Here is a 24,012-nt window from a genome sequence, read left to right as displayed (position 1 = left end):
AAGAAAACAAGTGATTGCACAAAACCAAGACATCCAACAAAAGAAAAAGTCCATCTTTTCTGATTAAATCAGTGTCTCACATATGCATTGTGTTTTCTGTGTTTTTTTTTTTTTTTAAATTAACATTGAGTGTTTCCAAATAACATAGTTTTAGACTAAGGCACAAGAGTCCATTTTATGGGCAAAACATTCGGATACCACTTTAATACCTAAGATATAAATTCCCTATTTTGTTTTTAGAATTTACTTCAAATTGATATATACACACTTTTTTTTTTCATGGCTTTTTCATTCAGTGACTGTGCATCAAATTTATAAAGACAGTTGCAGCCATTGTGGCTTGTGACATGTTGTGTACGTCCTAAGTTATCTATTTATAATGGCCATTATGATCACAAGTATTTCTCAGTCACTCAATATCTTGATCCAAATGTGCCTATTATATGGAAACATATCCAAATTCACTTACCCAGGTGTTATTCTGCCAGCAGCAGCAGGTCTCTTGTATAAGATTTACATACACGCAAAATGTTTGCAACAATAAAACTATTGCAAGATTAGGAACGGCTGCACTGGCTGATACACACGGTCTCAAACCAGTGTTGTCTACTTTTTATACTTACAGCTCTTCGCTAATGATCTTTGAAGAAATGAAAGTCAACAATGTCGCTGAGCCTTGTTGTACAGTATTTAAAGTCAAGACTTGTTTACAATTCAACTCTGGTTATTTGCATGTCCTCAAGGAAAACGTAACCATTCGTGGGTTTTATTTAAGAAATGTGTTTATGTTTGATCAGTTGTGTTATTCCGTCTTATTTTGTAATTAAAGATTTTCCTTGAGTGGCACTGGAAGATTGAAGTTTACAAAGATGTGTTCTCTTTTCGCCGTGTTATTTTATTTTATGTATGTGTAATGTAATGTAATGTTGCTTTACGATCTTTGTCAGATGTTTAATATTCATCGAGTTCCGTTGCTTTAGTGCTCTCCGAGAGCAGATAAGAGTCTGATGATACTGAAACTCAGTCCAGAGGCAGTGAACTCCTTCTGTCACAGGCCCTGCTTTATATTTGTCTTTTTTTTTTCCTTTTTTCTTTGAATTTCAATTTTAGTTATGACATTTCTCCCTCAGAAAATGAAGCAGTGTTTAATCTGCTGCCAAATTTTTCATCACAACTGCAATGAGGTCATTAATTTTAGGGACAAAACACTCAAATACCAGTATACCTCTACAGAAAGCCTTTCAAGCCAAAAAGAAATAATTAACGTGCATCACATACACTAAGTAGATGATTATATGAACAATTATTGTAAATTACTCACTTAAATGTCATTAAAATATAAACATCTGATATACTGACTTTGCAGGTAACCTCTTTGAATTCTTTTCACAGAGATTTTCACGTTTTCATTTCCAAACAATTACAAGGTAGTTATTAGTCAGGAAATTAATTTGGGAAAGTTAGTCGATTGGCATGATGCCTGTTAGTCAGCATCGGCACACAGCTCATACACTGTGTGCTTGCCAGTGTCGGTGAGGAAAGAGGAAATGAAAATGTGTGGCGTGAAGATGGGCCCATATGTTATGTGCACATTTCAAATACTTTTCATGTGATTAAGTTAAATCAAAACTCAGTTAAAGCAGGATTAAATTGCTTTTGATAGCTGTTTTCTTAAGATTATAACAAGCTATATATTTTTTTTTTTCCAGGTGTCTGTTACCTCTGTGAGATTTCCTCCACAGGGAAATAAAATAACCAATACCCTCAGTAGTAAAAACATTATATAGCAAATGGGAGCACACTAATGACACTTATGCACTTGTAAAACATAACGTTATTACTATTATTATGAAATATATTTTTCAATCTAAAAAAAAAAATGTCTTTCAAACAATGGAATTATTTCTTTCTTGGTGGAAATTACTTTGATTATCTCTTCATTTTTCATTTTCTTTGAGGCTGAACTCAATTATGTACATATGCCCCAGTGAAAGAATATTCAGTGCCAAAATGTGTTGCAGTGAACTTGGCCTCTTCAGACAATGTGCATGTTGTGTGCCAAAGTGGCTGGAAGTTTGGTAATCTGCCTTCATTTCACCTGATTAGTGGATCTGCCATGTGCTTCATTTGTTACTTTGAATGTTATTTAGAGATAACAGCCACCTCTAGCATGTTGCATCACTAGTTTCTTTGCATTATGTTCCTATAAGACACACACTGTATGGGTTCTTGCCACTAATCCTGTTTTATCCCAGGTTGTTTACATACCTCTCTTGGTCTCTGACTTGCATGCTGAATAATTTCCAAACCAGGTGTTTGACGTGATATTGTCGTCATACTGTGGTTTGTGAAATGCTTTGTAATGGATTGCCTTAACTTAAAATAAATAAAATATTGATAACTTTGGCAGAATGTAAGATGTTTTTTTTTTTTTTTTTTGTGTGTGTGTTTGGTTACTACGAGACGAAGCAAGTACAATGGAAGGATAACATGTAGTATTAGTTATTAGTTAGTGTTAGATCCCAAGACTCAGTAGCAAATTCTGGGAGATTTAAAGTTTGTTTCCCTATAGATATGTTTCCTCTAGTCCTAATCTTAAACCTTGTGTGTCATTTGGTTTATTCCACCCACCCCAAACCAAATGGGTGGTTATGATTAAGATAAGGCTAGATTTAGGCAATGCTCATGCTAATCATGAGCATGTTCAAACCCAGGACAAATTTTAATCTAATTTTTATTGGAAAGTAGATTTTTTTTTGTTTTTTTTTAACTGTAATGAGCTGAATTACTTTAACTCCTTAATCCATTCGCATTGCACTCCCTTAATATTGTTAAATGATGAATGATTTTAGCAAAACAATTTAAAAACAATGCAGCAGAGCCACTTAGCGTTATGTGTTGACTGTTGCCTACATTACCCAGAATACCACTTGACATCCAGTCGTTGAGGGTTACAGGGGTCTGACAAGTCACTTTCTAATGCTAACCCCACAAGATTTGTCTTTTTACAAACTTGTAGTCTTCATCACTACCTGAATTTCCCTTCAGAGATCAATCAAATTTATCCTATCTTCTTATCTTATCTGATATATACATATCATATATCAGGTTTCTTACAGGATGCACAAAATGCTTTGTAACCCCTCGACCTTAACCACTTTTTTTTTTTTTTTTTTTAAATAAAATCTAGCACTGTGGGTTGAGATACAAGAAATCTGCTTTCATGAGATTTTTGTTCTAGGCTTTTTCAAGCAAGATATGGGATTTGAATCTACACCCCCCCCCCCTCCCCTTTCCGAATAGACTGGTGTCCAATCACCACTGAATGCCGTGCCATTGTAGGATGTGTTCCCCTTACACATGTGGTTTTCTGTCCTTAATAAGATACATTGCTGACGAATCAAGCTGTCCACCTGGGGAGAGGGAGACAGCATCTGGAGCCATAAATTACAATCCTAAGATAGAGCCAACACCTCCCTTACCCACCCACTCACTGCCAGAACAATAACCACCAACTGGCAGGCAGGAAGAAAATCAACAGCTAATGACATAGAATTATACCCTACTTATACTGTATATAACATTTCACATGTATTATATGCAAAACTCCCTCAACAGAGAGTTCAGATCAGAATGAATTACATCAATTATTCTGGATTTCTGCAGGCCACATTTTATGAGCCAAAATAGATGTCGAGTCTGTATAGTTCAAACATGGCAAAGACGCTTAGAGGAATTCTTTGATATTTTCGGGAAACACTCACGTTTGAGTTATATGGGAAGATTGTTCCGACTGTCGAAGCTCTAACAAAAAACAAGCAGCTATAGTCAGCAGACAGTTATTTTACCATAAAGACTCGAAAAAGGAGAAAGAGGTAGCCTGGCTGAAACCTGAATGTATCAAAACCCACTGCATCTGCCGGTTAGGCATTTATGTGCTGGGCTATTTCTTGGTTGGGCACAATGACTTCTTGGTTTCCTATGCTTAAATGCAGTTTTTGTGCTAAGCTAAGCTAACCTTGCTTCACAGTTAATTTATAGATATGAGAATGATAAATCAATCAATCAAAAGATCAATCTTCTCAACTAACTCTCTGTAAGAAGCCATTAGGCATATCGGGGGGGGGGGGGGCAAATGTGCATGTTTTTACAGAATTTACAGAAACAGTGTAAAATGTGTGTTTGTGAATCACTAAGGTCAGAAGTCGGTCTGGTCAGTGACTATTTTTATGTGTTCAACAGGGCGAGGGGCGGTGTGCAGAAACTATTCCCACTTTAATCAGAGATTAGGATGAACTGCAGTTTCAGTATTGACTTGGAAACAAAGCAGAACCAGTTCTCTATATGCAGCGTCACAGCTCTGCCAGCACTGCCCAATTAAAACAGCCTTCAGGTTCTCTGGTAACAAGGTGAGCTGCTTAATGTCTAATTGTGGGTTAAACAAACATCTACCAATTTGCGGAGTTCGTGCCAATTGAACGTTTATAGATTTTACTTTTGCGATTTGGATTCGGAGCTAGTGGGTGGGATTTACACTGCTCCCACAGACTATGTGCTATAGCTCTTACCTTTTCTGCTCTGTTGTTCAAAACTCCACTCACCTTGGGGCTACAGCACAGGTCTCACTCACCAGCACAAATGCACTTACCAGAGTGTTTCGCTAGCCACTCTCCTACTCCCTATAAATCATCATTAGGCTACCGATAAAGAATAATATTGGAATAAGTGGGTTTTTCTTTTCTTTTTTTTTTTCAGTGAGCTGAGAATTGAGCAGTGGGTGGCTTCCTATTACCTCCCTCATGAGATAATGTGTTGGAGTTTTGTCAGCTTTGATAGCTGTCTAGAAAATAATTGTGATGAATCTATCTATCTTATTTTAGATTCGCTGAAAATGTTTTGTTTACCTGTTTTCGTTTTTCATTTAAGCTAAAAGACACAGTGGATCCACCTGTTCTGCCTTGAAGAGATTAAAAAAAAAAAAAAAAAAATGCCATTAAAAATGAAAAAGCACTAGCATTTTAACACACTGACCATGCACATTAATAACATCGACAAAGAGAACAGCTGAGTATGAGAGTGCTGACTTCTCAGTGGGGAGTCCCGTATACTCAATGTCGTTACATCCAGGCAGAAGGAGTCTTATTTACTGTGTGCAGCATGCTAGATCACCCTGTTCTGCATAACAATGCATTCCTATTATGGACAAAAAACAGACCTGAAATTGAAAATGTCAGGGACATTTTAGTGAACTCATTTGATTCTACATGTCAGCACAAAACAGGATACTAAGAAGGTAAATAACCCAGTCTGAACTTCAACTGAATATCAATACAGTTTTAATTGCCTACACTCTGAGCAGGCCACTTTCAAAACAAGAATGTAAGACGCCTGTACTTAGATAATCAATTCATCCGTCCGTCCATCCATCTGTCCATCCATCCATCCATCCATCCATTTTCTATACCCGCTTACTCCTTAACCAGGGTCACAGGGATCTGCTGGAGCCTATCCCAGCTCTCTCTGGGTGAAAGGTAGGATACACCCTGGACAGGTCATCAGTCCATCACAGTAATCATTTAGTCAGTAGTCGAACAATTGTTTAAGTAATGTTTGAACCAGAATATTTCTCTGCCTTCAGTTTAAAAAAGAAGAATATTTTCTGGTTTGGACAAAACAAGCAGTTTGCAAATGTCCACTTTGGCTTAAAATTTTTGTTTTCCTGACATTTTTTTAGAACAGTTAAGGAAAAAACTAGTGATCTGATTAATCAATACTGGAAATAATTGTTAGTTTAGTCCTTTAACACATCAATAGAAAGTGAATTTTTACAGTGTGTGCAACCAATATGCACATTAAAATTTAAATTAACAGCTGTCCAATGTAAATTGATGCATCACATTAACCAAATAGTCCACTCACTTTCTATATTTGACAACAAGATCTATGAACTTCTACAATACCAGCCAGCTCTTAGCCAAACACCTCAGTTTGGTTTAATGTGGGGTTAGGGTTAATTTGAAATATGTATTCCTCAAAGCAAATATATGTAGCTTGGTTAATTGTGAAAGAACAGACAATGAAGTGTTTTCAAATGGGACACAGCATTCATATGAATTTTTAAAATTCAAATTACAATATGCAGATTAATGTCTTTTTATGTGATTATTCAGGTCTCTGTATTTGAAAGAAGCTGGTGAGGTAACATGAAACAAAGAGAGGTATCCAGCAAAGGTACCCCCTGCTGGGAGTAAGTGTGGGCGTTGCGGTTATACCTTAACCTCTAGACTGTTGGGTTTCCCTGGAGCTGTTTTTACGTAATAGATGTCACTGACGAAGGCCAGATTATACAACAAGTAAACTCCACAGAAAACACACTACTCCCCCTTCAGCAAAAATAAAAATTAGAACACCCTCCACCTCTGATGATTTTCTTTGAGACATCTGCACTGACTCAATCTCATGCAAATCAAATGGCTGTTACATTTCGGGAATGCGAATGCGGATGCTGCCAGCAGCAATAAAACCGTTTTAGCCAAACCAAACTGAATAGTGCACACGATGTCTGGCTTGTCCAGCCTTGTCACGCAGTAAATGGCTTTGGAGATTTATTTTGGAAATAAGTAAAAGTAGGTGGTGGCTTCACATAGTGTTCAGATACTTTCCTACACTGACAACTGCTCTCTGCTTCTTCTCTCTGCATGTATTTACCATACACCTTAGAATACCTCTTCAGTGAGCTGGGGACTTCTAATCTCTGTGGCTGGGGGATAGGGAAGGAGAAGAGGATTGAATCAATCAATCAATCAATCAATCAATCAATCAATCAATCAACCAATCTAGATAGATAGATATAGATATAGATATGGATATGGATATGGATATGGATATAGATATATAGAGAGATAAAGATAAATATATACATGTGAGGGAGAAGATGATGTAGAGGAGGAAGGCAAGTGGTAAGTTTGAAGATGAAGTAAGAGGAGCATTGGAAGGGAAGAAAAGCTGGCAGGTGGAGAGAGGACACAGGGAGAGGGTGGGAGGCTGCAGTGAGGAGTAAAGGAGATTAGAGAGAGAGAGAGCACAGAGGAGGGAAAAAAAACGTATGAGGAGGAGGAGACAGCGAAAGAGAGCATGAGGAGTAAAGCATGAGAGAGGAAGGGAAGACAGAGCACCCCATAGGGAAGCACTGTCCTGTGAGTCATCCACAAGCAGCTGGATCTGGGTCTGTGTAAGCCAAAGATTCCCTCCTGTGGGATATTAACAGGGAGAGAGTGATGAATGACTGCTCCTTGTATGAACAGAACATAGAGGGGAAAAAAGTCTCTTGGTGAATTTAAGGCTGTCTGGTCAAGGCTCTTTTGATGTGAAACAATGCATGTTAGACTACATACAACAGCACTGCCAGTTTTTATGACCCACAAAAGCTTGATACATGCAAATGTCCTAAACCACAGTTATGTGGCTGTGAACCCCCCCCCCCCCCAACTTGAATTTGGCAGCGTTCACCTGAGCTTTCCAAATCCTTTTTTGTTTTCTCTCCAGTCAACAAAGATGTTTTGTGACTGCTATGCTCAGTGTCATCCCTCTTACTCCTGCTCATCCTTGTGTATTTACCCCCACAGAAGAAACACACATCATCATATGCGTGTGTGCGCGTGTGTGTGTGTGTACATGCCCCTCACACAAAAACGTCAGCAAATGCAGCAGGAAAAAGCAGTAGACTCTGAGCAAAAAGATAACAGCCTCTGCAGCTGTGTGGGTGTGACACAGCTCAGCTTCATCATTCCAACTCTCTGCGACATGCAGAAAAAGGGACTGAGAGAAATCACTACAAAGTGCAGAAACCAGTGGCTTTCTTATTTTCAACCCCAGCCTGCCGAAAGACTTGCACTGCTCTTCTGATATCACCCAGCTAGGAGCTGGTGCTCGTCTCCCACACATCTCTGTCAGCAAAGGTGTTGATCTTTGAAGAACAGCTGAAAACTGGAAGACTAAGCAGTTTTGAGTCGTTACAGTGGAAATAAAATAATGAATCAGGTTTTCTCTGGTTTGAGTTAAAAGATCGCCCTGTTAGTTTTGCCTCCGGGAAAGTCCATGTTTAAGCTGTGTCAAGTCGATACGTTTGGTTTAACTTCGCTTCAGACCAGTGCAGTTGAGATGCGATGCTTCACTGGGGAGCAAGGACTCCTTCTGCATCGTGGATGAGTATCTGTCTAAACCTCCAAAACCCAACCTTGTGGAAAATTTTTAGCCATCATTTTCAAACCATAAAAAAGTATGGTGGGAAAAAAAAAAAAAGGTTGCAATGAATTTTTAATTTTGGTTTTCTCTTCAGTGCAGCATGGTGACTGAGTGGTTAGCGCTGTTGCCTCACAGCAAGAAGGTCGTGGGTTCGCAACCCATGGAGTTTGCATGTTCTCCCTGTGCTTGTGTGGGTTTTCTCCAGGTACTCTGGTTTCCTCCCACAGTCCAAAAACATGTATGTCAGGTTGATTGGTGACTCTAAATTGCCCATAGGAGTGAGTGTGAGTGTGTGAGGTTGTTTGTCTCTATGTGGCCCTGTGATGGACTGGTGACCTGTCCAGTGTGTACCCCTGCCTTTCAACCAAAGAGAGCTGGGATAGGCTCCAGTAGATCGCTGTGACCCTGGTTAAGGAATAAGCAGGTATAGAAAATGGATGGATGGATGGGTTTTCTCTTCAGGGAAGATTAGTGGTAATGGAGTTCACTCTATGCTGTCCATGGTGCTGAAAAGCATGTTGCAGTAAGTCTATTAGCAATACCTGAAATAGTTAGCTCAAGGCACTGAATACATGGTTCAGACATTATGCTTCAGCTGCCTGTGCACTGACTGCTCAGCTGATCATGCTCAATATTAAAAATATCCAAATTTATGTAGGTGTAAAACATGCAACTTCAAAGATAGTGCTGTGTGCTTGAGATTTTTTGGGAGGACATGAGGTACAGTTGGCACACTGACAAATTGTGAAATAGATCAATATATGGGGAAATATGTCAAATACTATATATATGTATATATATACTGTATAAATACAGTGAATTTTCTGTGCTGTGGCATACTGGGTTTTAGCATATTTTTCCACATATCTTTACATAAACTTTTATTTTGTCACATATTTTATCATATAATATAATAATAATATAATAATTTTGTAATTTACTTTTTACTTTGAGTGTGGATGTAACATCGACCATATTTTTGGTATTTTGTGACCAGCTTTTTATTCATCAGGCACAGCTTCATCGTGAAACACTAACAAACCTTTTAAATGCCTTTTTGTCAGGTTCCTGTCTTGTTTCGTTTGTATTTCTTTGTATCCCCAAGTAAATGTGTGCATTCACGTATGCGGCTACAAATTTACCACAGTCACTATGTTTTCTCTGTGGTGAAATACTATGGAACAATTCTCTGAAGGCCATCCCATCTGTCACACGTTTGAGCCCAACTGATCGAGCTGCGGAGGTTTGCCATAACAAAAGATGTTGGAAACTGCTGGTCTTCGAGCTTAGAGTGCAGACTCTCAGACTGAATTTTAAAGGTATTTTTCACCATCGATGGATAAAGACAAGGACATTCAGCTGTTTTTATTCATGACCATGTCAAGTCATATTAACTGCTGTCAAAGCTGAACCATCAGTGAACTACAAAAACATGACCTCAATAACAAGACATTTAAAAAGGCTACTGATGTTTCGCGATGGCCCATGACATAGGGTGAACTAGGCTGTATTTCCTAAACAACTCAAGTTGTGATTCCACAGCAGGAATCACATTCACATTAAAGCTTAATATCAAAACAATAAAAAAATAACAAAACAGTCATGGTCTTGGCATTCAGCGTAGCTCCTGTGCAAGATCAAAACCAATAAACTCCAGTATATTGCATGTTGGATGGAGTTGCTGTGGGCGGTACAGCGGTGTGATGGTTAGTCCTTACTAGTGAGAAAGTTCTGGGTTTAAATTACTTTCAACCCTGGGGCCTTTTTCTGTGGATCCAGGTGCTCTGATTTTTTCCCCACAGTCCTAAGACGGGCAGTTAGGTTAATTGGAGACTCTAAATTTCCCGTAAATGTGAATGTGAGTGTTTGTCTGTCTCTGTGTGTCAGCCCTGTGATAGACTGGTTATCTTTCCAGGGTGTAACCCACCTCATGTTTGCTGTCAGATGGGATTGGCTCCAGCTCTAAGGCCGTGGATGTTCCAGGATAAGCGGCATAGGAAATGGATGGATGGATGGATGTAGTTATCAGAAAATATCTGTGAAATTTGCTTGAAACTGCATACATTTTCTGAGAATATTGTCCTCATGAGATTATGAATAAAATAAAATTGATCAAAAAAACCCCTCCAGAAACAATACGGTCATTGTAACAGCCACAAACCACAAATAATTTAGGACCAAATTCTACTGCTGCCCCCAATCAGTCAGTTTTACTGCACTACAGCAGCAGTGAATCTGCAGGACTATAGGAATCTCGAACTCTGTGATTTAGTGCTTCAATACTCGGAAAAGAAGTTTGCTATGCTACCTTGTCATGTGCACTAACTTTTTTATTAGTTTGTCTTGGGGTAAGCTGAATTTTGGTCCCTAGTAACAGATGAAGCATGTATTGAGAGCTTTTGTGAAAACAGAGCTATATATTACACAGCTGGATCCTTCTCTGCTTCTTCAAAGCACAAGAGAGAAAAAAGAAAAAAAAAACACCCCAAAACACACTGTTAGTTTTTCTGGGTGGCACCCACATATTGTCAGCATAACTATTTCTTTTTTTGGGAAATCTGTGCTCTATCAGACATGTGATGAAGTAATCAGAGTCTACGTTAATCAGATTACCGCCTTTAATGGAAATATCAACTTCAAGAGTGAGCTGAGTGAATTGCGATTGTCACGTCATTCTATAAGCAGTTTTACTCCTGGTAAAAGGGCTTGGCCTTGCAGGTAGCTGCGTCCTCATGATTCCACTTTGAAGTAATGGTGTGTGTGAGGAATCCATTACTTTAGCCCTAATACCCTGCTGCGATGCTTGTGGGGGTATGTGACACTCCATTTCCTTTCATTTCCTGGCCCGACTGCCAGAGCTTCATATTCTCTCAGTGTACAAAAAAGAAAATGCATTTTCCTCCCAAATTATTATTATTATTTTTTTAGTCGTAAACATGTTTTCTGTGGAAATACAAGTGCACTGCCTTAAAATAGCATTTGGGGCTACAGGGGGGGGGGGGGGGGGGCTGGCTTCTTGAAAAATACACAGGAATCTTAATGCAAATTCAGTCTTGGGTGTTGTCTCGTCCTGATTACATTTCAACCAATCTCAGGAGGACAAGAGTCCATCCCCCCACCTCTGCCTTCAAGAAAGATTAGGTCTGGCTGTAATCTAAGCCACAGTACAGTAAAACTATCCATCTATTTGCTCCTTTTGTCCTGGAATCTGATTATCTGCTGTCCCTGCAGAGGAGGTTACATCCTGGTCATATTAAGGAAGATCAGTGCATCTCACAGGCTTCAATTTCAGCCACAATTTACAGACTAAGATTTCTCATGCAATATAATATGAAGCGTTTATTAAATACACTATCTTGTTATAGATTAAACTACTTAAATGTTGATTTCTGTCATTTCAATATTTCAGTTTGATCTTCAGTATGATTTTGAATGCAGCCCTCCATAGGGCGATGAACAAATTAAACAGTGTACATTAGTAAAGATTTTCAACTTGAGTAATCCCTTCATCATAAGCCAATTTAACATCTTAACACTATAGTTTTAAATATAGGACTTACTTGTATTGGAGTACTTTCACAGTGTGGTATGAGTATTTTTACCTAAGTAAAGAATCTGAGTACTTCTTCCACCACTGGGTACCATCAGTATTCAGCTGCACACCCGTTGCCTCTGAGCTTGTAGCTCATTGTCAATCCCACATCTCCCTCCTCCCACATGCAGGAGCCGGTCATTCATCCTTTATGAGCACAAGAGCAGACTCCCGTTGGCAGCTCATGTCAATCTGACAACCCGCTGATGGTGACTTTATGATGTCTCAGCGTGCTGTCTCTGAGGTTTCTGAATTCCACACAGAGCCAACTTTTTTATAAGGCACTGTTTTAAAGTGAAAGTGAAAGTGACTTTTGTGGCCAAGTATTTTGACCCATACTCGGAATTTCTGCTCTCTATTTAACCCATCCCAAAGTGCACACACACAGCAGTGAACACACACACACACACACACACACACACACACACACCCGGAGCAGTGGGCAGCCATTGCTGCGGCGTCCGGGGAGCTGCTCAAGGGTCTCACCTCAGTCGTGGTATTGAAGGTAGACAGGGCGCTGACTATTCACTCCGCCCCACCGACAATTCCTGCCGGACCTGAGACTCGAACCCACAACTTTCGAGTTACAAGTCCGACTCGAGGCTGACTTAGACTGTACTTTACAGTCGAGGCCTAAAATGGGACAAGTTGGGATCAGGGCCAACCAAAAATGATTATACAGCCGGATCGATTGTGCTGTTTATTTAGAGCTATTAAACTGAATGCTGGGGAGGTGATGAGATTGTTATAACACAGTAAATGGCTGAGTCCTACTTAGCCTTAATAAGGCTATAAGAACTGAGAGCACATGTTGGATTTGAGTGAAGTTTTGTCCTTCGATTGTTTGGATTGTTTCATCTAAAAACTGAATGAGATTTAAATGGCCCTGAGCCTTGACATTAAGAGCATAGTAGGTTTCTGCTTTCCAGGCTAAATCAGCTTGGCACTGTGTGCAGTAATTGCGCCCATATAATATTTTTATTATCATAATTTGCAATATAATGTTAATATAAAAACCATAAGAGGAAGAATATAATTTCATTGAGAGCTGAGTCATTATTGCTCAGCGTGCTATTAGCTGCCAAATATTTCTTAAAGGAATCATAGATGCTGCACCTAAACTGAAAACTAAGTGAAAATAATACAAGCACTGACTGACATTTCTGACAAACTACTGCCATCTTAGGGACGAACAAGAACATTGCAAAAGGAAACAGCTGTGAATTTTTTCCCATACATGTGCAGCAGATAGTAAAACCAAATCTCTATACAATATGTGGAACTTACAAAAACTGGCTTAAAAACTGAAATATTGCAGGGACATCAATGCACATTTATTCATAAATAAAATGATGATTTACTGAGGGCACAATTCCTGCATAGGAGCCTGTATTCTACACACATGTGGCATATGACAGTGTGTATGTCCTTTTCCTTCACAAGAAATGATGCTTTCTGAAGACAGACATTTTCTTTGATCAAAACGTTGCTTTATTTATAAATATGAGACGCATGTTAAAACAGTATGTGGTGATTTATCAGAACAAACACAGGTGTAGTATTTTAAACACGTTTACAGAGTAGGAAGTATGTTACATTGAAATATGGCACATTTCTTCTAATTATTTGAATTAAATGCACCCAACCAAAAGTATTTTTCCTGAAAAAAAAAAAAAACAAAAACAAGTATTCAAGAGTTAAACTTCCAGAGCAAGAGGTTAGTTCCCACAGGAACCACTGAACTGTACACGGCTGTTTATAGTCACCAAAATATGTAAAGAGCATAATAATGGATTCTTCTGGGACTTTGGAAATGTTATCAGCGACAAAAAAAATATTATGAACACATATTAAGTGTTACGTGTTACACAGTTTTTTTCTTGAGTGATGAACTAAATAAAAAAAGACCATGGTCGTATTTACGTAACACCAGGTCCAGTGTAGCAGCCACCTGTCAAAGCAAAAGTGCAAAATACAGATCATACAAAAAAAAAAAAAAACAATCACACTAGTCATGAACATTTGAAATGTAACCTAAAAGGCCATTAATCACACAGTGAAAATATAAGTGAAAAAGGCTGACCTGGCAGATGGCAGAAAGATGATTACTCTGAAGTTTTTTCATTTTAGCTTTTATACTGAAACTAAATTCAGAGTTTAGATAAAAGCAACAAACTCACAAGAATCTTATTCTCAACTGCTTAAAGATGAAAGAATTTGGGATTTATGTAGGTGTAAAAACAGTTTACGACTTCGTTTCACTTCGTTTTATTTCACTACAACATAGAAAATTGGCATTTAATCAAAAATGGGAATGTCTTTTAGCCACAGATCACTGCTCTGGCTTTCTCATTATGGAGGCCAAGGCCAATTTTTTTTTTTTTTACAATTTACTAATTTCTTTTACAGAACAAGTCCAAATGACCACAAACACAAAATGGAGGCACTATGACACAAAATTTTCATAAATTAGGAAGGTACCAAGAAAACAGCAGAGGGCATAGTGCTTTGGTTTTAAAGTGTTTTTGTTAACACACATAACTGAAAGGCCTCTAATTAAAGCACAAGCATAAATGTCAGGTCACATCATTTGTCTGAGATGTTGTCCTCCCTATTAACATATTGAGGACAAAGCGGAAACTGTTGCACAATGCTCGGGTTCAGGAGGCCCCAAATCTTAAAGTCCTCCTCTGTGAAAGGGAGATTCTTTAAAATACTCTCTTCAAGCTTCTTGAGGTACTCCTCCTGCAGCACGGTTAAGGAGCTGGATGAAGTGCAGGAATCATTGTCAGGCATGTTCTGCATTAGTGTCACATTGTTGCTGTCACACCGACCCTTTTCATGACCACTGTGCTGACTCGTGCTATTACTATCTGACATTATGTCATCATCCTGATTAATTCCTTGTCCACTGTGCTGACTCGTGCTATCACTGTCTGACAATGTGTGGTTGTCATCAACACTATCATGGCCCCTGTGTTGATTATTATTTTCATTTGATATTTCAGCATCAGTTTCGAAAAGCTTTCTATTGGTCCGAACAGGCTTCAAGCAGGCCTTGGTGTTTGTCAGGATCTCCACTGGAGCAAAGTTACTCTGGGTGAGTAGACTAAATGGCACTGACTCAGCCATCACCATATCTTCAGATATTGTCTGGACGATGTTAAGGTTCCACATGTCTCCAGCCTCTTTTCTGTTCCTGTTAGGGGTGAGTTTTTTGCTCATGTCGATAAGGATACAGTCAGAGTCCTTTTCACTATTTTCTGTGCCCATCTCTTCCTCAGAAGCATCCTGCTCCAGGCATTCTACCTCCCAAGCTTCTTCACATGACTTCCTGGATCCACTAACAGGAGACTCAAATATCACCCCTTTGGGAACAAGAGGTCGAAAGTGTCTGCGGTGCAGGTTGGTGTATTCTGAAGAGCTGAGCTGGTTCTCTGGCTGTCTCAACATGTAGCGTTGGACTGACTCAGGCACCAGGATTTCATGGCGTTTTTTGCCAGCCATTAAGGCAGAGAGACCTCCAGGTACACAGTTTCCTACAATGGGAACTAGGGACGTAGGTTTAAGTGCAGAGACAAAATCCTCCAGCTCTTGGTAAGAGGAGTGGTCAGAATAGGGCACCACATGTACGCTGGGGTGGAAGGAGACCAGGGGCCGGCTAGTAGGCAAAATGGCCAATGTGGGTTCTTCTTTGTTCCACTGGTGCATATTGGCGGAACAGATCTCTGAGTGCTCCACTACTCTAATTTGACCACTTCCCGGGTCAGTGGTGAAAACATCAGGCAGCTCCAGAGCTTTAAGGGTCTCCATTCTCGCAAAGCTCACCTCAATCCAGGTTTTAAACTCCATCGCCAGCTCTATTAGCAGAGACTCCTTTCCTAGTGCATACAGACCTATAAGACACAGCAAAGTCAGCTAATTACACTACTTAATGTTTTACAAGGTAATAATAATGCTAGTTAAAAAAACAAAAACCACATACTTATGTCCCTTTACAAATCAAATGAGGGTGTGACTGGTGTTTTGCACTGTTTGAAGACCTGATAATATTGTATTTTACCCAATAATGAAAATGATTGATGCAATTTATGACTGTAAAGAGGATATACTCTTGTCTGTTTATACATGTGCTGCTGTCTGATAATAAAACAATGTGTTTTGACCCAATGCTGCACACCCTCACACACTGACATGAACTACACATGCAAAGAGAACTGATTGTTTATCCTTTCTGACAGTGGTGAAAATCTATTATTTACATGTTGCTGAGAGAAGGAGAAAGTTTCAAAGGCATGTCAAAAGGTGTTTTAAATTTAAAAAAAAAAGACCTATGACAATGTTGTGGTTGGGGTGGCTGCGGATGATCTCTTTAATTTGTTGAGTGGCTCGCTGTCTGGATGGGAGGGTGCGGTTGGGGTCACAGTTAGTATTGTCCAGGTACAGGATATCTATAGTGGTGTTCGCCATCAGGCACGGTTCACGCAGCATTGATGGAGTATATCTGAAGTCACCTGAAATTAAGAAGAAAAATTAAGAAGAAAATATTTCATTTTACTACAGATTGAAAAACAGAAGGAAAAAGACAGAGAGACACTGACCAGTGTACAGAATCGAGCCAAAGTAGCCTTCAAAGAGAAACATGACAGCCCCTGGGCAGTGGTTGGCATCGATCAGGGTGACTGTCAGCGTCTCCTTACCGATGTCATCCAGTGGCAGCAGGTATGGCTCACCCAGCTCTAGAGGATGGATCCATTGTTCTTTCACCTGAGCAGAAACAGAAATGAAAAGCAGAGTTAGTAGAGTTAAACAGAAAAAGCAAAACCAAATAAATAAACAGTTCAATCAGACTACCTGTCAATAGATTAATTGTCCATTTGCACATCCAGAACAAATAACATTTGAGTTTTCCAGGAGTGTGATATCTACAGCTGATAAAACTCAAATAGTTCTGATGCGCCCACATTAAACTGCTGCTTCATTCACTGTACTGAATGGACCGTTCTGGACGAGACAGAGAAACAACATGTCGAAGTCACCGTGCACAGGTGTATTTACACTCAGCACCTGCGTGCACGTGTGTCCTGTGACCACCCCCCTCTCACCTGCAGCTTGAGTCTGAGCAGCGTTGCGGTGGTTTGTGAGCAGTAGATGGGCCGGTCGCTCCAGGTGGAGGTCAAACCCATCGTGTGGTCGCTGTGCATGTGGGACAGGAAAAACAGCCGGGCTCCCGGACACTTCCGCACGTACCAGAAGTCCACGGCCAGCGGGGTGTGCGGGATGACTTTCCCGTTGACAGACATTGTCTGTGCTTTCACCGGACTCCCAGCGGTACGGCAGGTGGGCTGAGCACCCTCACTGTTTATCCGTTACGTTGCAACTTACAAACAGATTTAACTCCAGTGACCGCGATGTAAATAGGTTTGGAAGTCCAGGCTGTTTCAGCGCCTTAGTACTGTTTACTACATGCAGCGTGAACAATAAAAACATTGTTAGCTAACGTTTGTCGACAGTCAAAGGAACAAAGGATATCGCTCATTTTCGTTAGCATTATATGCTAAATACGCTTAGTTGCACTATTTAGCATTTTGAAAAGCTTCTGTCTAACCTTCGCCATCCACAGCGGCTGGATGGTTGTTACAGTTTTTTGCATTTGCAGCGCTAAAAACAGCGCAGCTAGAGCGCCATTTCTGTTTTTAATTTAACGCTCTACGCCTCTTCCGTTCGTCTTCTTCGGTTCTGTCGTGAGCGCCACGTCTTGCTGCCCCCTGGAGGCCAACCGCGGTTTAACAACGTGTTAATGAAAGTCTCACTAACATATAATGAATTTCTTTGTAAAGGCCATTTACCATGTAAAACAAACTAATATACAGTGGTTTTCAATGATTTTCTAAAGAGAGTGTTGCTTTATTTTAGATTAAAAAGTAGCATATTCTTTAGCAATGGAAAAAATAACAATAGCTGAAGATTCAGTCAGTTCAGTAGTAATAAAATACATAATTTTCTTTAATTTGTGGCATCACATATATCTAGTAAAAGAAATAAAATAGTCTGGTTAAGACTAATGTATATTGCTGCAATTTAGAAACAGAGGTTAAGCAAACAATGCAATTACTGCACAAGCTAGAAACGTTTTTATTTGTTTATAAGGCAGTGAGATAGATAAGGACACACAATTGATTTTATTAATGGGACAATTCCTCAATTATGAGAATTAATCAACTATCTCTGAACCAAATTATGGACACGTTTGTTAGAACTACGTCAATATGATACTACGATTAAACATCTAAAATTAAAAAAGCCTATGAAAGCTGTTATTTTGATAAATATGCTTAGAATACATAATACATAGCATTCTGTTGTGTTTTGATCGGCTATCCTTTCATATGTATTTGTTTTAATGCTCTTGCTGCATCCCCGGTATGACCAGATTAGTTTGTATGTAATTTTTTATATAATTAGTGATCTGTTAGAGAAAAAAAGGGAATGGATGGAAAAACCTGGAGGTTTTTCCATGGTGGGTCTTATGGGTGGTCCACTGCTTCGGGCCAGGTGCAGTAGGTCCTCCAATGCAATAGCACTACAAGCAATAACAACTTGAATACCAATAACATAAAAGATAGTTATATATAATATGCCGTTTTTAAAAAACTATATCTTTCGTCCCTTTCAAAAAGCCAAATGTCAGAATTAGGATTTCACAATGCTTCCAAGACAGAGTCTTGTTTTGAACTGTGGATCCATGCAAAAAAAAAAAAAAAAAAAAAAAAAAAAGCAGCAGACCTGCAGTGCACAGCGAGTATGTTTATACCACAAGATGGCGTCAGCACAGAGGAAACTGCTGTGAGAAATTCTGGAAGGATAGTGAAGACTATTTCTCCAACAAATTCAGGAAAATCATATTTTATATCCATTCTCATTTATACTTTATGCTTTACATTGTTTTCTGTATTCACACTGTACTCTCTCGCTCTCTCGCATACTTATTTATGGAAGCATATTTTTGTTGCAGTATTTTTTTCAAATGTTTATGTTTATGAAAATAATTTTTATCACTCCCCCCGAGTGATTACTGGATGATGGATTACTCCCTCTCTAAAACCGTGGTTGATTCATCTGGGATGATGCTTTCATATAAATACGTAAGCCTGTGTTTTACTGTCCTAAACATCACATCCAACAGCCTGTAATATTTGTAAATTATTTTTAATATTGTGTGTGTGTGTAGGGGGGGGGGTGACTAAATGGGGACGTTGCTATGGTGAGAGTGAACCAGTCTATTCCCCCTTTCCTCCCCCTGCGTTTGTACACCGCTCTTTGCACTTTTCAGGATTATACCTGGGTTGCTGCACATTCCTCTCTTATCATACTGCAGGCTTTCTCTCCTGGTACCCAGAAGCACATTAATCACACTGTGCTTTACAGTTAATTATCTATCTCCCCAATAGATGCACGTGCACAAGCACACACACACACACACACACACACACACACACACACACACACACACACACACACACACTGTGGAAACCTTATAGAATAATATTGACCTGGTTAACAAGAGTGGGTCAAGATCATTCAGGGAAATCAGTGAAGCCCCTGCTAGTATAAGTACAGTACCACAGTAGACATTTGTACAGTAATTTCAAGTTATGCAGCCAAAAGAGGAGTTGGACAGTAATTGCATATTAATTACAAGAATTACAAGTTATGAGTAATGGGATATAAACCTACAGTATCTTTAACTTATGGTCCTTTATTAATAATTTACAGTAAATATTCCTAGTAAATGTATTTGTATATTTGTGTGTGTGGGGCAGCACAGTGGGTGAGTGGTTAGCACTGTTGCCTCACAGCAAGCTGGTTCCTGGTTTGAAACCCGGTAGGGCTGTTTCTGTGTGGAGTTTGTGTTTTCTACCCATGCTTGTGAGGGTTTTCTTCAGGTACTCCGGTTTCCTCCCACAGTCAGCAGTCTAAAAATAACTGGTGACTCTAAATTGCCCACAGGAGTGAATGTGAATGTGTGATTGTTTGTCTCTATGTGGTCCTGTGATGGACTGCTGACCTGTCCAGGCTGTACCCCTGCCTTTTACCCAAAGAGAGCTGGGATAGGCTCCAACGGGTCCCCTTGACCATGGATCAATGTGTGTGTGTGTGTGTCTGCGTTTGTATATATGCCTTTAATGCTGCTGTGTGTAAACTTAGAATAAGACAGAAATAAGTAGTAATACTGGAAAATATGCATAGTACACTACTCCATATATGTCTATTAATAATCGGCCACACTTCAATATTTTGACAAACTGAATTTAATATCCTCATTAACAGTGAACCTCACGTTATGTTTTAATATGTTTATAGCATGTTATATATTCTACCTCTTTGTGCACTACTTTATGCAAGAGTAAGAATTTAGGCTTGGTGATAGGAATAAAAACAGCAGGTCTGTTTACATTTATCAAGCCAAAAGGTTGTGGAGGTCAGGAGGATGAGTTTGAGGAGGAGTCTGTTCTGTCACGTTGTTATGCAGAGGAAAACAAAAGTGCTGTCAGACAGCAGCAAAGATGCTGTGAAGGCAGATGGCTGCACAGTCTGTGATCTGCCACTGCTGTTATTAACAACGGAGCTTTAAACCCTCCATATAGATATTTTACTGTCCTCAGTACAGCAGTCTGACATCTTCTATATCTTCTTACAGGCTATAAACCTGTTTGAACTGGTTTTAAGAGCCATGGACATAAAATCTTTGTGACGTTCCTGCATTGGGATTATGGGAGGTTTTTATGAGTTATGTGATATCTGTGATGATGTTCAGTTGTATTGGTTCTGTGATGAAGTGTACATGGAATGCGAATGCCACTTTGAGAAATTTAGATGTGTGATGGTATGAAGCCATACCCACAACGGACACCTGACTATTTAATCAATGATGCACACCCATGTCAAATTGATGCTATATGTAAAAATTATTTTTTGGGGGGGTGGGGCAATCAACAGAGTTGCTCATAATTGCAGAAACAGAAACCATGTGTGTTAACTTTATTTTGGACTCACCACCTGAATAAGATGTGCATGTGTCCTGAAAATGGATCCCTCTTTGTATCTATGTGTCAACCTGCTGATGGGTATGTGACGTGTCTTGGGCACAGCTGGGCAGATCAGCTGGGACAGGCAGCAGCTCACCCAGATATAGCTGATGGTTGGGTGGACGAATGGCCATCGATTCCATTCACCTGCGTCACATTTATGCAGTCACAGGCGGTGGAGGCTTTATTTCTTATGTTCCCCCATGGATGAAGCAGTGTTGCATAAAATACACTCTACTCGTTCAGGGGTCTTTAGAAGCATGTGTGAGAAGCCAGAGATGACCCTTGGGGGGGATAAGAGGAAGTTATTGGCGAAAACAAGCTGGTGAGAACACATCTTCTCATGTTGGCGTGTACTCTTGCGGTATTTCATCTGTCTTCCTCTGTTTATCTCTCTGTCACTCTTGTTTCCCTCTCCCTACCTGTGTTGATGTTGTGTTTGTTGACTTCATCTCTTCCGCTCTGTCATCCCCATCAGGGTTTGATATCTCTTTTTGTGCTCCTGCTGCTTGTCATTTTGACACATCAGCACAAATACTCTTTACAGCCTGTTTTTTTTTTTTAGCACTTCACTTTCACACACTTAGAGTCAGGGGCCACTGAGCCACTGCTTCTTACCAGGCTTCAGTCATTTGATGCCCCTGCTCATCTGATTTGATTAACTCAGTACAGAGTGAGCTGTGTGGTGTGGATGTGGATGGTCACCCCATAGACCGTGCAGCAATGGGTGCACTTTTAGGGGCTGCATTATGCATATAGCAGTGTGCTCATAGCTTGCTGTCACGGCACAGCTGCCTACTGAGAGAAAGATGGCTGTAATTGTCTTCCTGGTGGAATCCAAGTCTTTTTGAATTTCTCTTGTTGCAGTATAGTATACAGGCCTGGAGAAAATCACTGGCGATGAGCACTGAAAGCTCTCATCATAGATGCTGTCCTAATAAGCATAATAAGGCTGGAGGCAGGCATTAATTCTCTGTATCAATGGGTGGACCTGACCCTTTGGACAATTAATCACCCATATCAGTCTTTTAATCAAAACAGATGGAACCTGTTCTCCTGAAAGGGGAAAGTAAACATTGATATCGAGCCTCTGTTGTGCAAGAAACAAGCCCTGTGAGCTACATGAAAACTGCAGAAAAAAACATACCAGAATATGTTTGTGCTGATTGGTTGGTGGCACAGCACAGTGGATTAGTGGTTAGCGCTGTTGCCTCACAGCAAGAAGTTGCTAGGGTTGCAACCCGTCACAGACTTTTCTGTGTGGAGTTTGCATGTTCTCCCTGTGCTTGCGTGGGTTTTCTCCAGGTACTCTGGTTTCCTCCCACAGTCCAAAAACATGTATGTCAGGTTGATTGGTGACTCTAAATTGCCCATAAGAGTGAGTGTGAGTGTTGAGGTTGTTTGTCTTTGTGTGTCTATATGTGGCCCTGTGATGGACTGGTGACCTGTCCAGTGTGGACCCCTGCCTTTCACCCAAAGAGAGCTGGGATAGGCTCCAGCAGATCCCCGTGACCATGGTTAAGGAATAAGCGGGTATTGATAATGGATGGATGGTGGTGTGTGTGTTTAAAAAGAAAGAATGTTTATAATAATACTGTGAAAATTAAGGGTGCTTTATGGTTGGAGCATGTAAAGGTGACTCAGCATTTGCCACAGTGACACTGCAACTAAGTTTTGCGTGCTGTATTGAATTTGTCTAATGTTGCGTGTAATGGTCCATTTATATCTGGCACAGGCATATCTAATATTCCTGCCCTGGGCAGAAGGTAAATGCTTTCATGCAAAAACCTGATTGTAGAGTCCCAAGACTTTTTGCAGTTTTGCTGACACAAAGAGCTCATCTAATTGTCCCTCAAGACTAAGCAAGAGCAGAGAAGCTGAAAGCACCTCACAGCTGTCAGCAACAACAAGAACACTGTATCTTATTCATTTTCTCACATGAGTGAGGTGGGATGTGATTAGACTTATTTTCCCAGTCTGTGCATGTCACATATTTTCATGACAATTTTGTTTGCAGTCAAGATAGATTTTTCAGTTGCTTTTCATCATGTCAGTTCTTTGATTCTCTTTATTTTATAGAAATAATGCAGCATTTAGACTAAGTTGTCTCATGAATATAAATAAACAGGAAAAGGGATTGTACTTAGTGTTTTTTTTAGAAACTCCTTTCTATCTAAGAGAGAGCTAATATTGTGCATTATTGAGATGTTCCTGAATGAAAGATGAATCTGCAGTAAAAACACCAGTCACCTGGAAGAGAAACACTTCTATTCAGTGAAAATTGGATTTTGAAGTAGGTTTCATTCTGCCAACTTTAGGCTTGAATATTACAAATTACAAATTTCAAGGCTGCATTAGAGAAAGGCATGGATTCACTGTGACTCTTCATCTGAAGCAGTTACTGAAAGTCAGAGAAGATTAAAGATTAAGGGATGTTTAAGGCTCTGCATTCATATGGTACATGATTCCAGTTTATCAGATGTGACCACTGTAATTTTGCTTTTACTCTACAGATGTCATAGATATAAAGAAGTGCTTGGATGTGCCAGAATACCCTGTACACTAAAGCATAAAAAGACGTGATGAATAATTGATCATAAAGGCCCCCATAGTCATGGGGCTTCAATATGCTTTTGGATATTAATATTCATGACAGTTTATGTGTTTGTGTATGATTTAGCAAAGTGCTCTTGATGTGCTTAATGCATATATGAAAACATATTACAAAGAGCTGCGTTTCCTACGGAACTGTTCCAGTTGTTTCTATTATAGCACTCATGAGGCTGCAAGAAAACTGAACTGCCCCTGCTTATTTCCTCATTACAAACATTCACTGTAATATTGCTCAGTGGGATTAGACAGCAGAAAAAGTTGTGTTGTTATTGTGGGTGGCTGTGTGGTTCTTGGTTATTTGCTGACAGCAACCTTGAAGGGCTTGGCACTGAGCAACTGCAGAAAAATAGGGGTAACCTTGTTGGGGTCTGTTAGAGTCTGAAGCAGACAAATGGGAAAACAACACTTTGTCTTGGTACTAATGAGGCGCCAGCATGCACACACACACACACACACGCATGCACACACGCACGC

General features: G+C 39.7%; 1 protein-coding gene across 1 annotated transcript; it reads right to left on the bottom strand.

Annotated features, from left to right (window-relative positions):
* Positions 1–14,091: 14,091 nt before the first annotated feature.
* dclre1b (DNA cross-link repair 1B) lies at positions 14,092–17,521 on the bottom strand. Its single transcript, XM_026333735.1, has 4 exons — positions 16,942–17,521; positions 16,438–16,603; positions 16,168–16,350; positions 14,092–15,732 (listed from the first exon to the last, which is right to left on the bottom strand). The coding sequence occupies exons 1-4, from the start codon at positions 17,137–17,139 to the stop codon at positions 14,423–14,425; spliced, it is 1,857 nt and encodes a 618-aa protein (XP_026189520.1). The 5' UTR covers positions 17,140–17,521; the 3' UTR covers positions 14,092–14,422.
* Between the last annotated feature and the right edge of the window lie 6,491 nt (positions 17,522–24,012).

The sequence above is a fragment of the Mastacembelus armatus genome, chromosome 7 (genome assembly GCF_900324485.2).
Source record: "Mastacembelus armatus chromosome 7, fMasArm1.2, whole genome shotgun sequence".
NCBI classification, from domain to species: domain Eukaryota; kingdom Metazoa; phylum Chordata; class Actinopteri; order Synbranchiformes; family Mastacembelidae; genus Mastacembelus; species Mastacembelus armatus.
The sequence above is the reverse complement of the archived record's forward strand: the minus strand, read 5'-3'. Positions and strand labels throughout refer to the sequence as shown.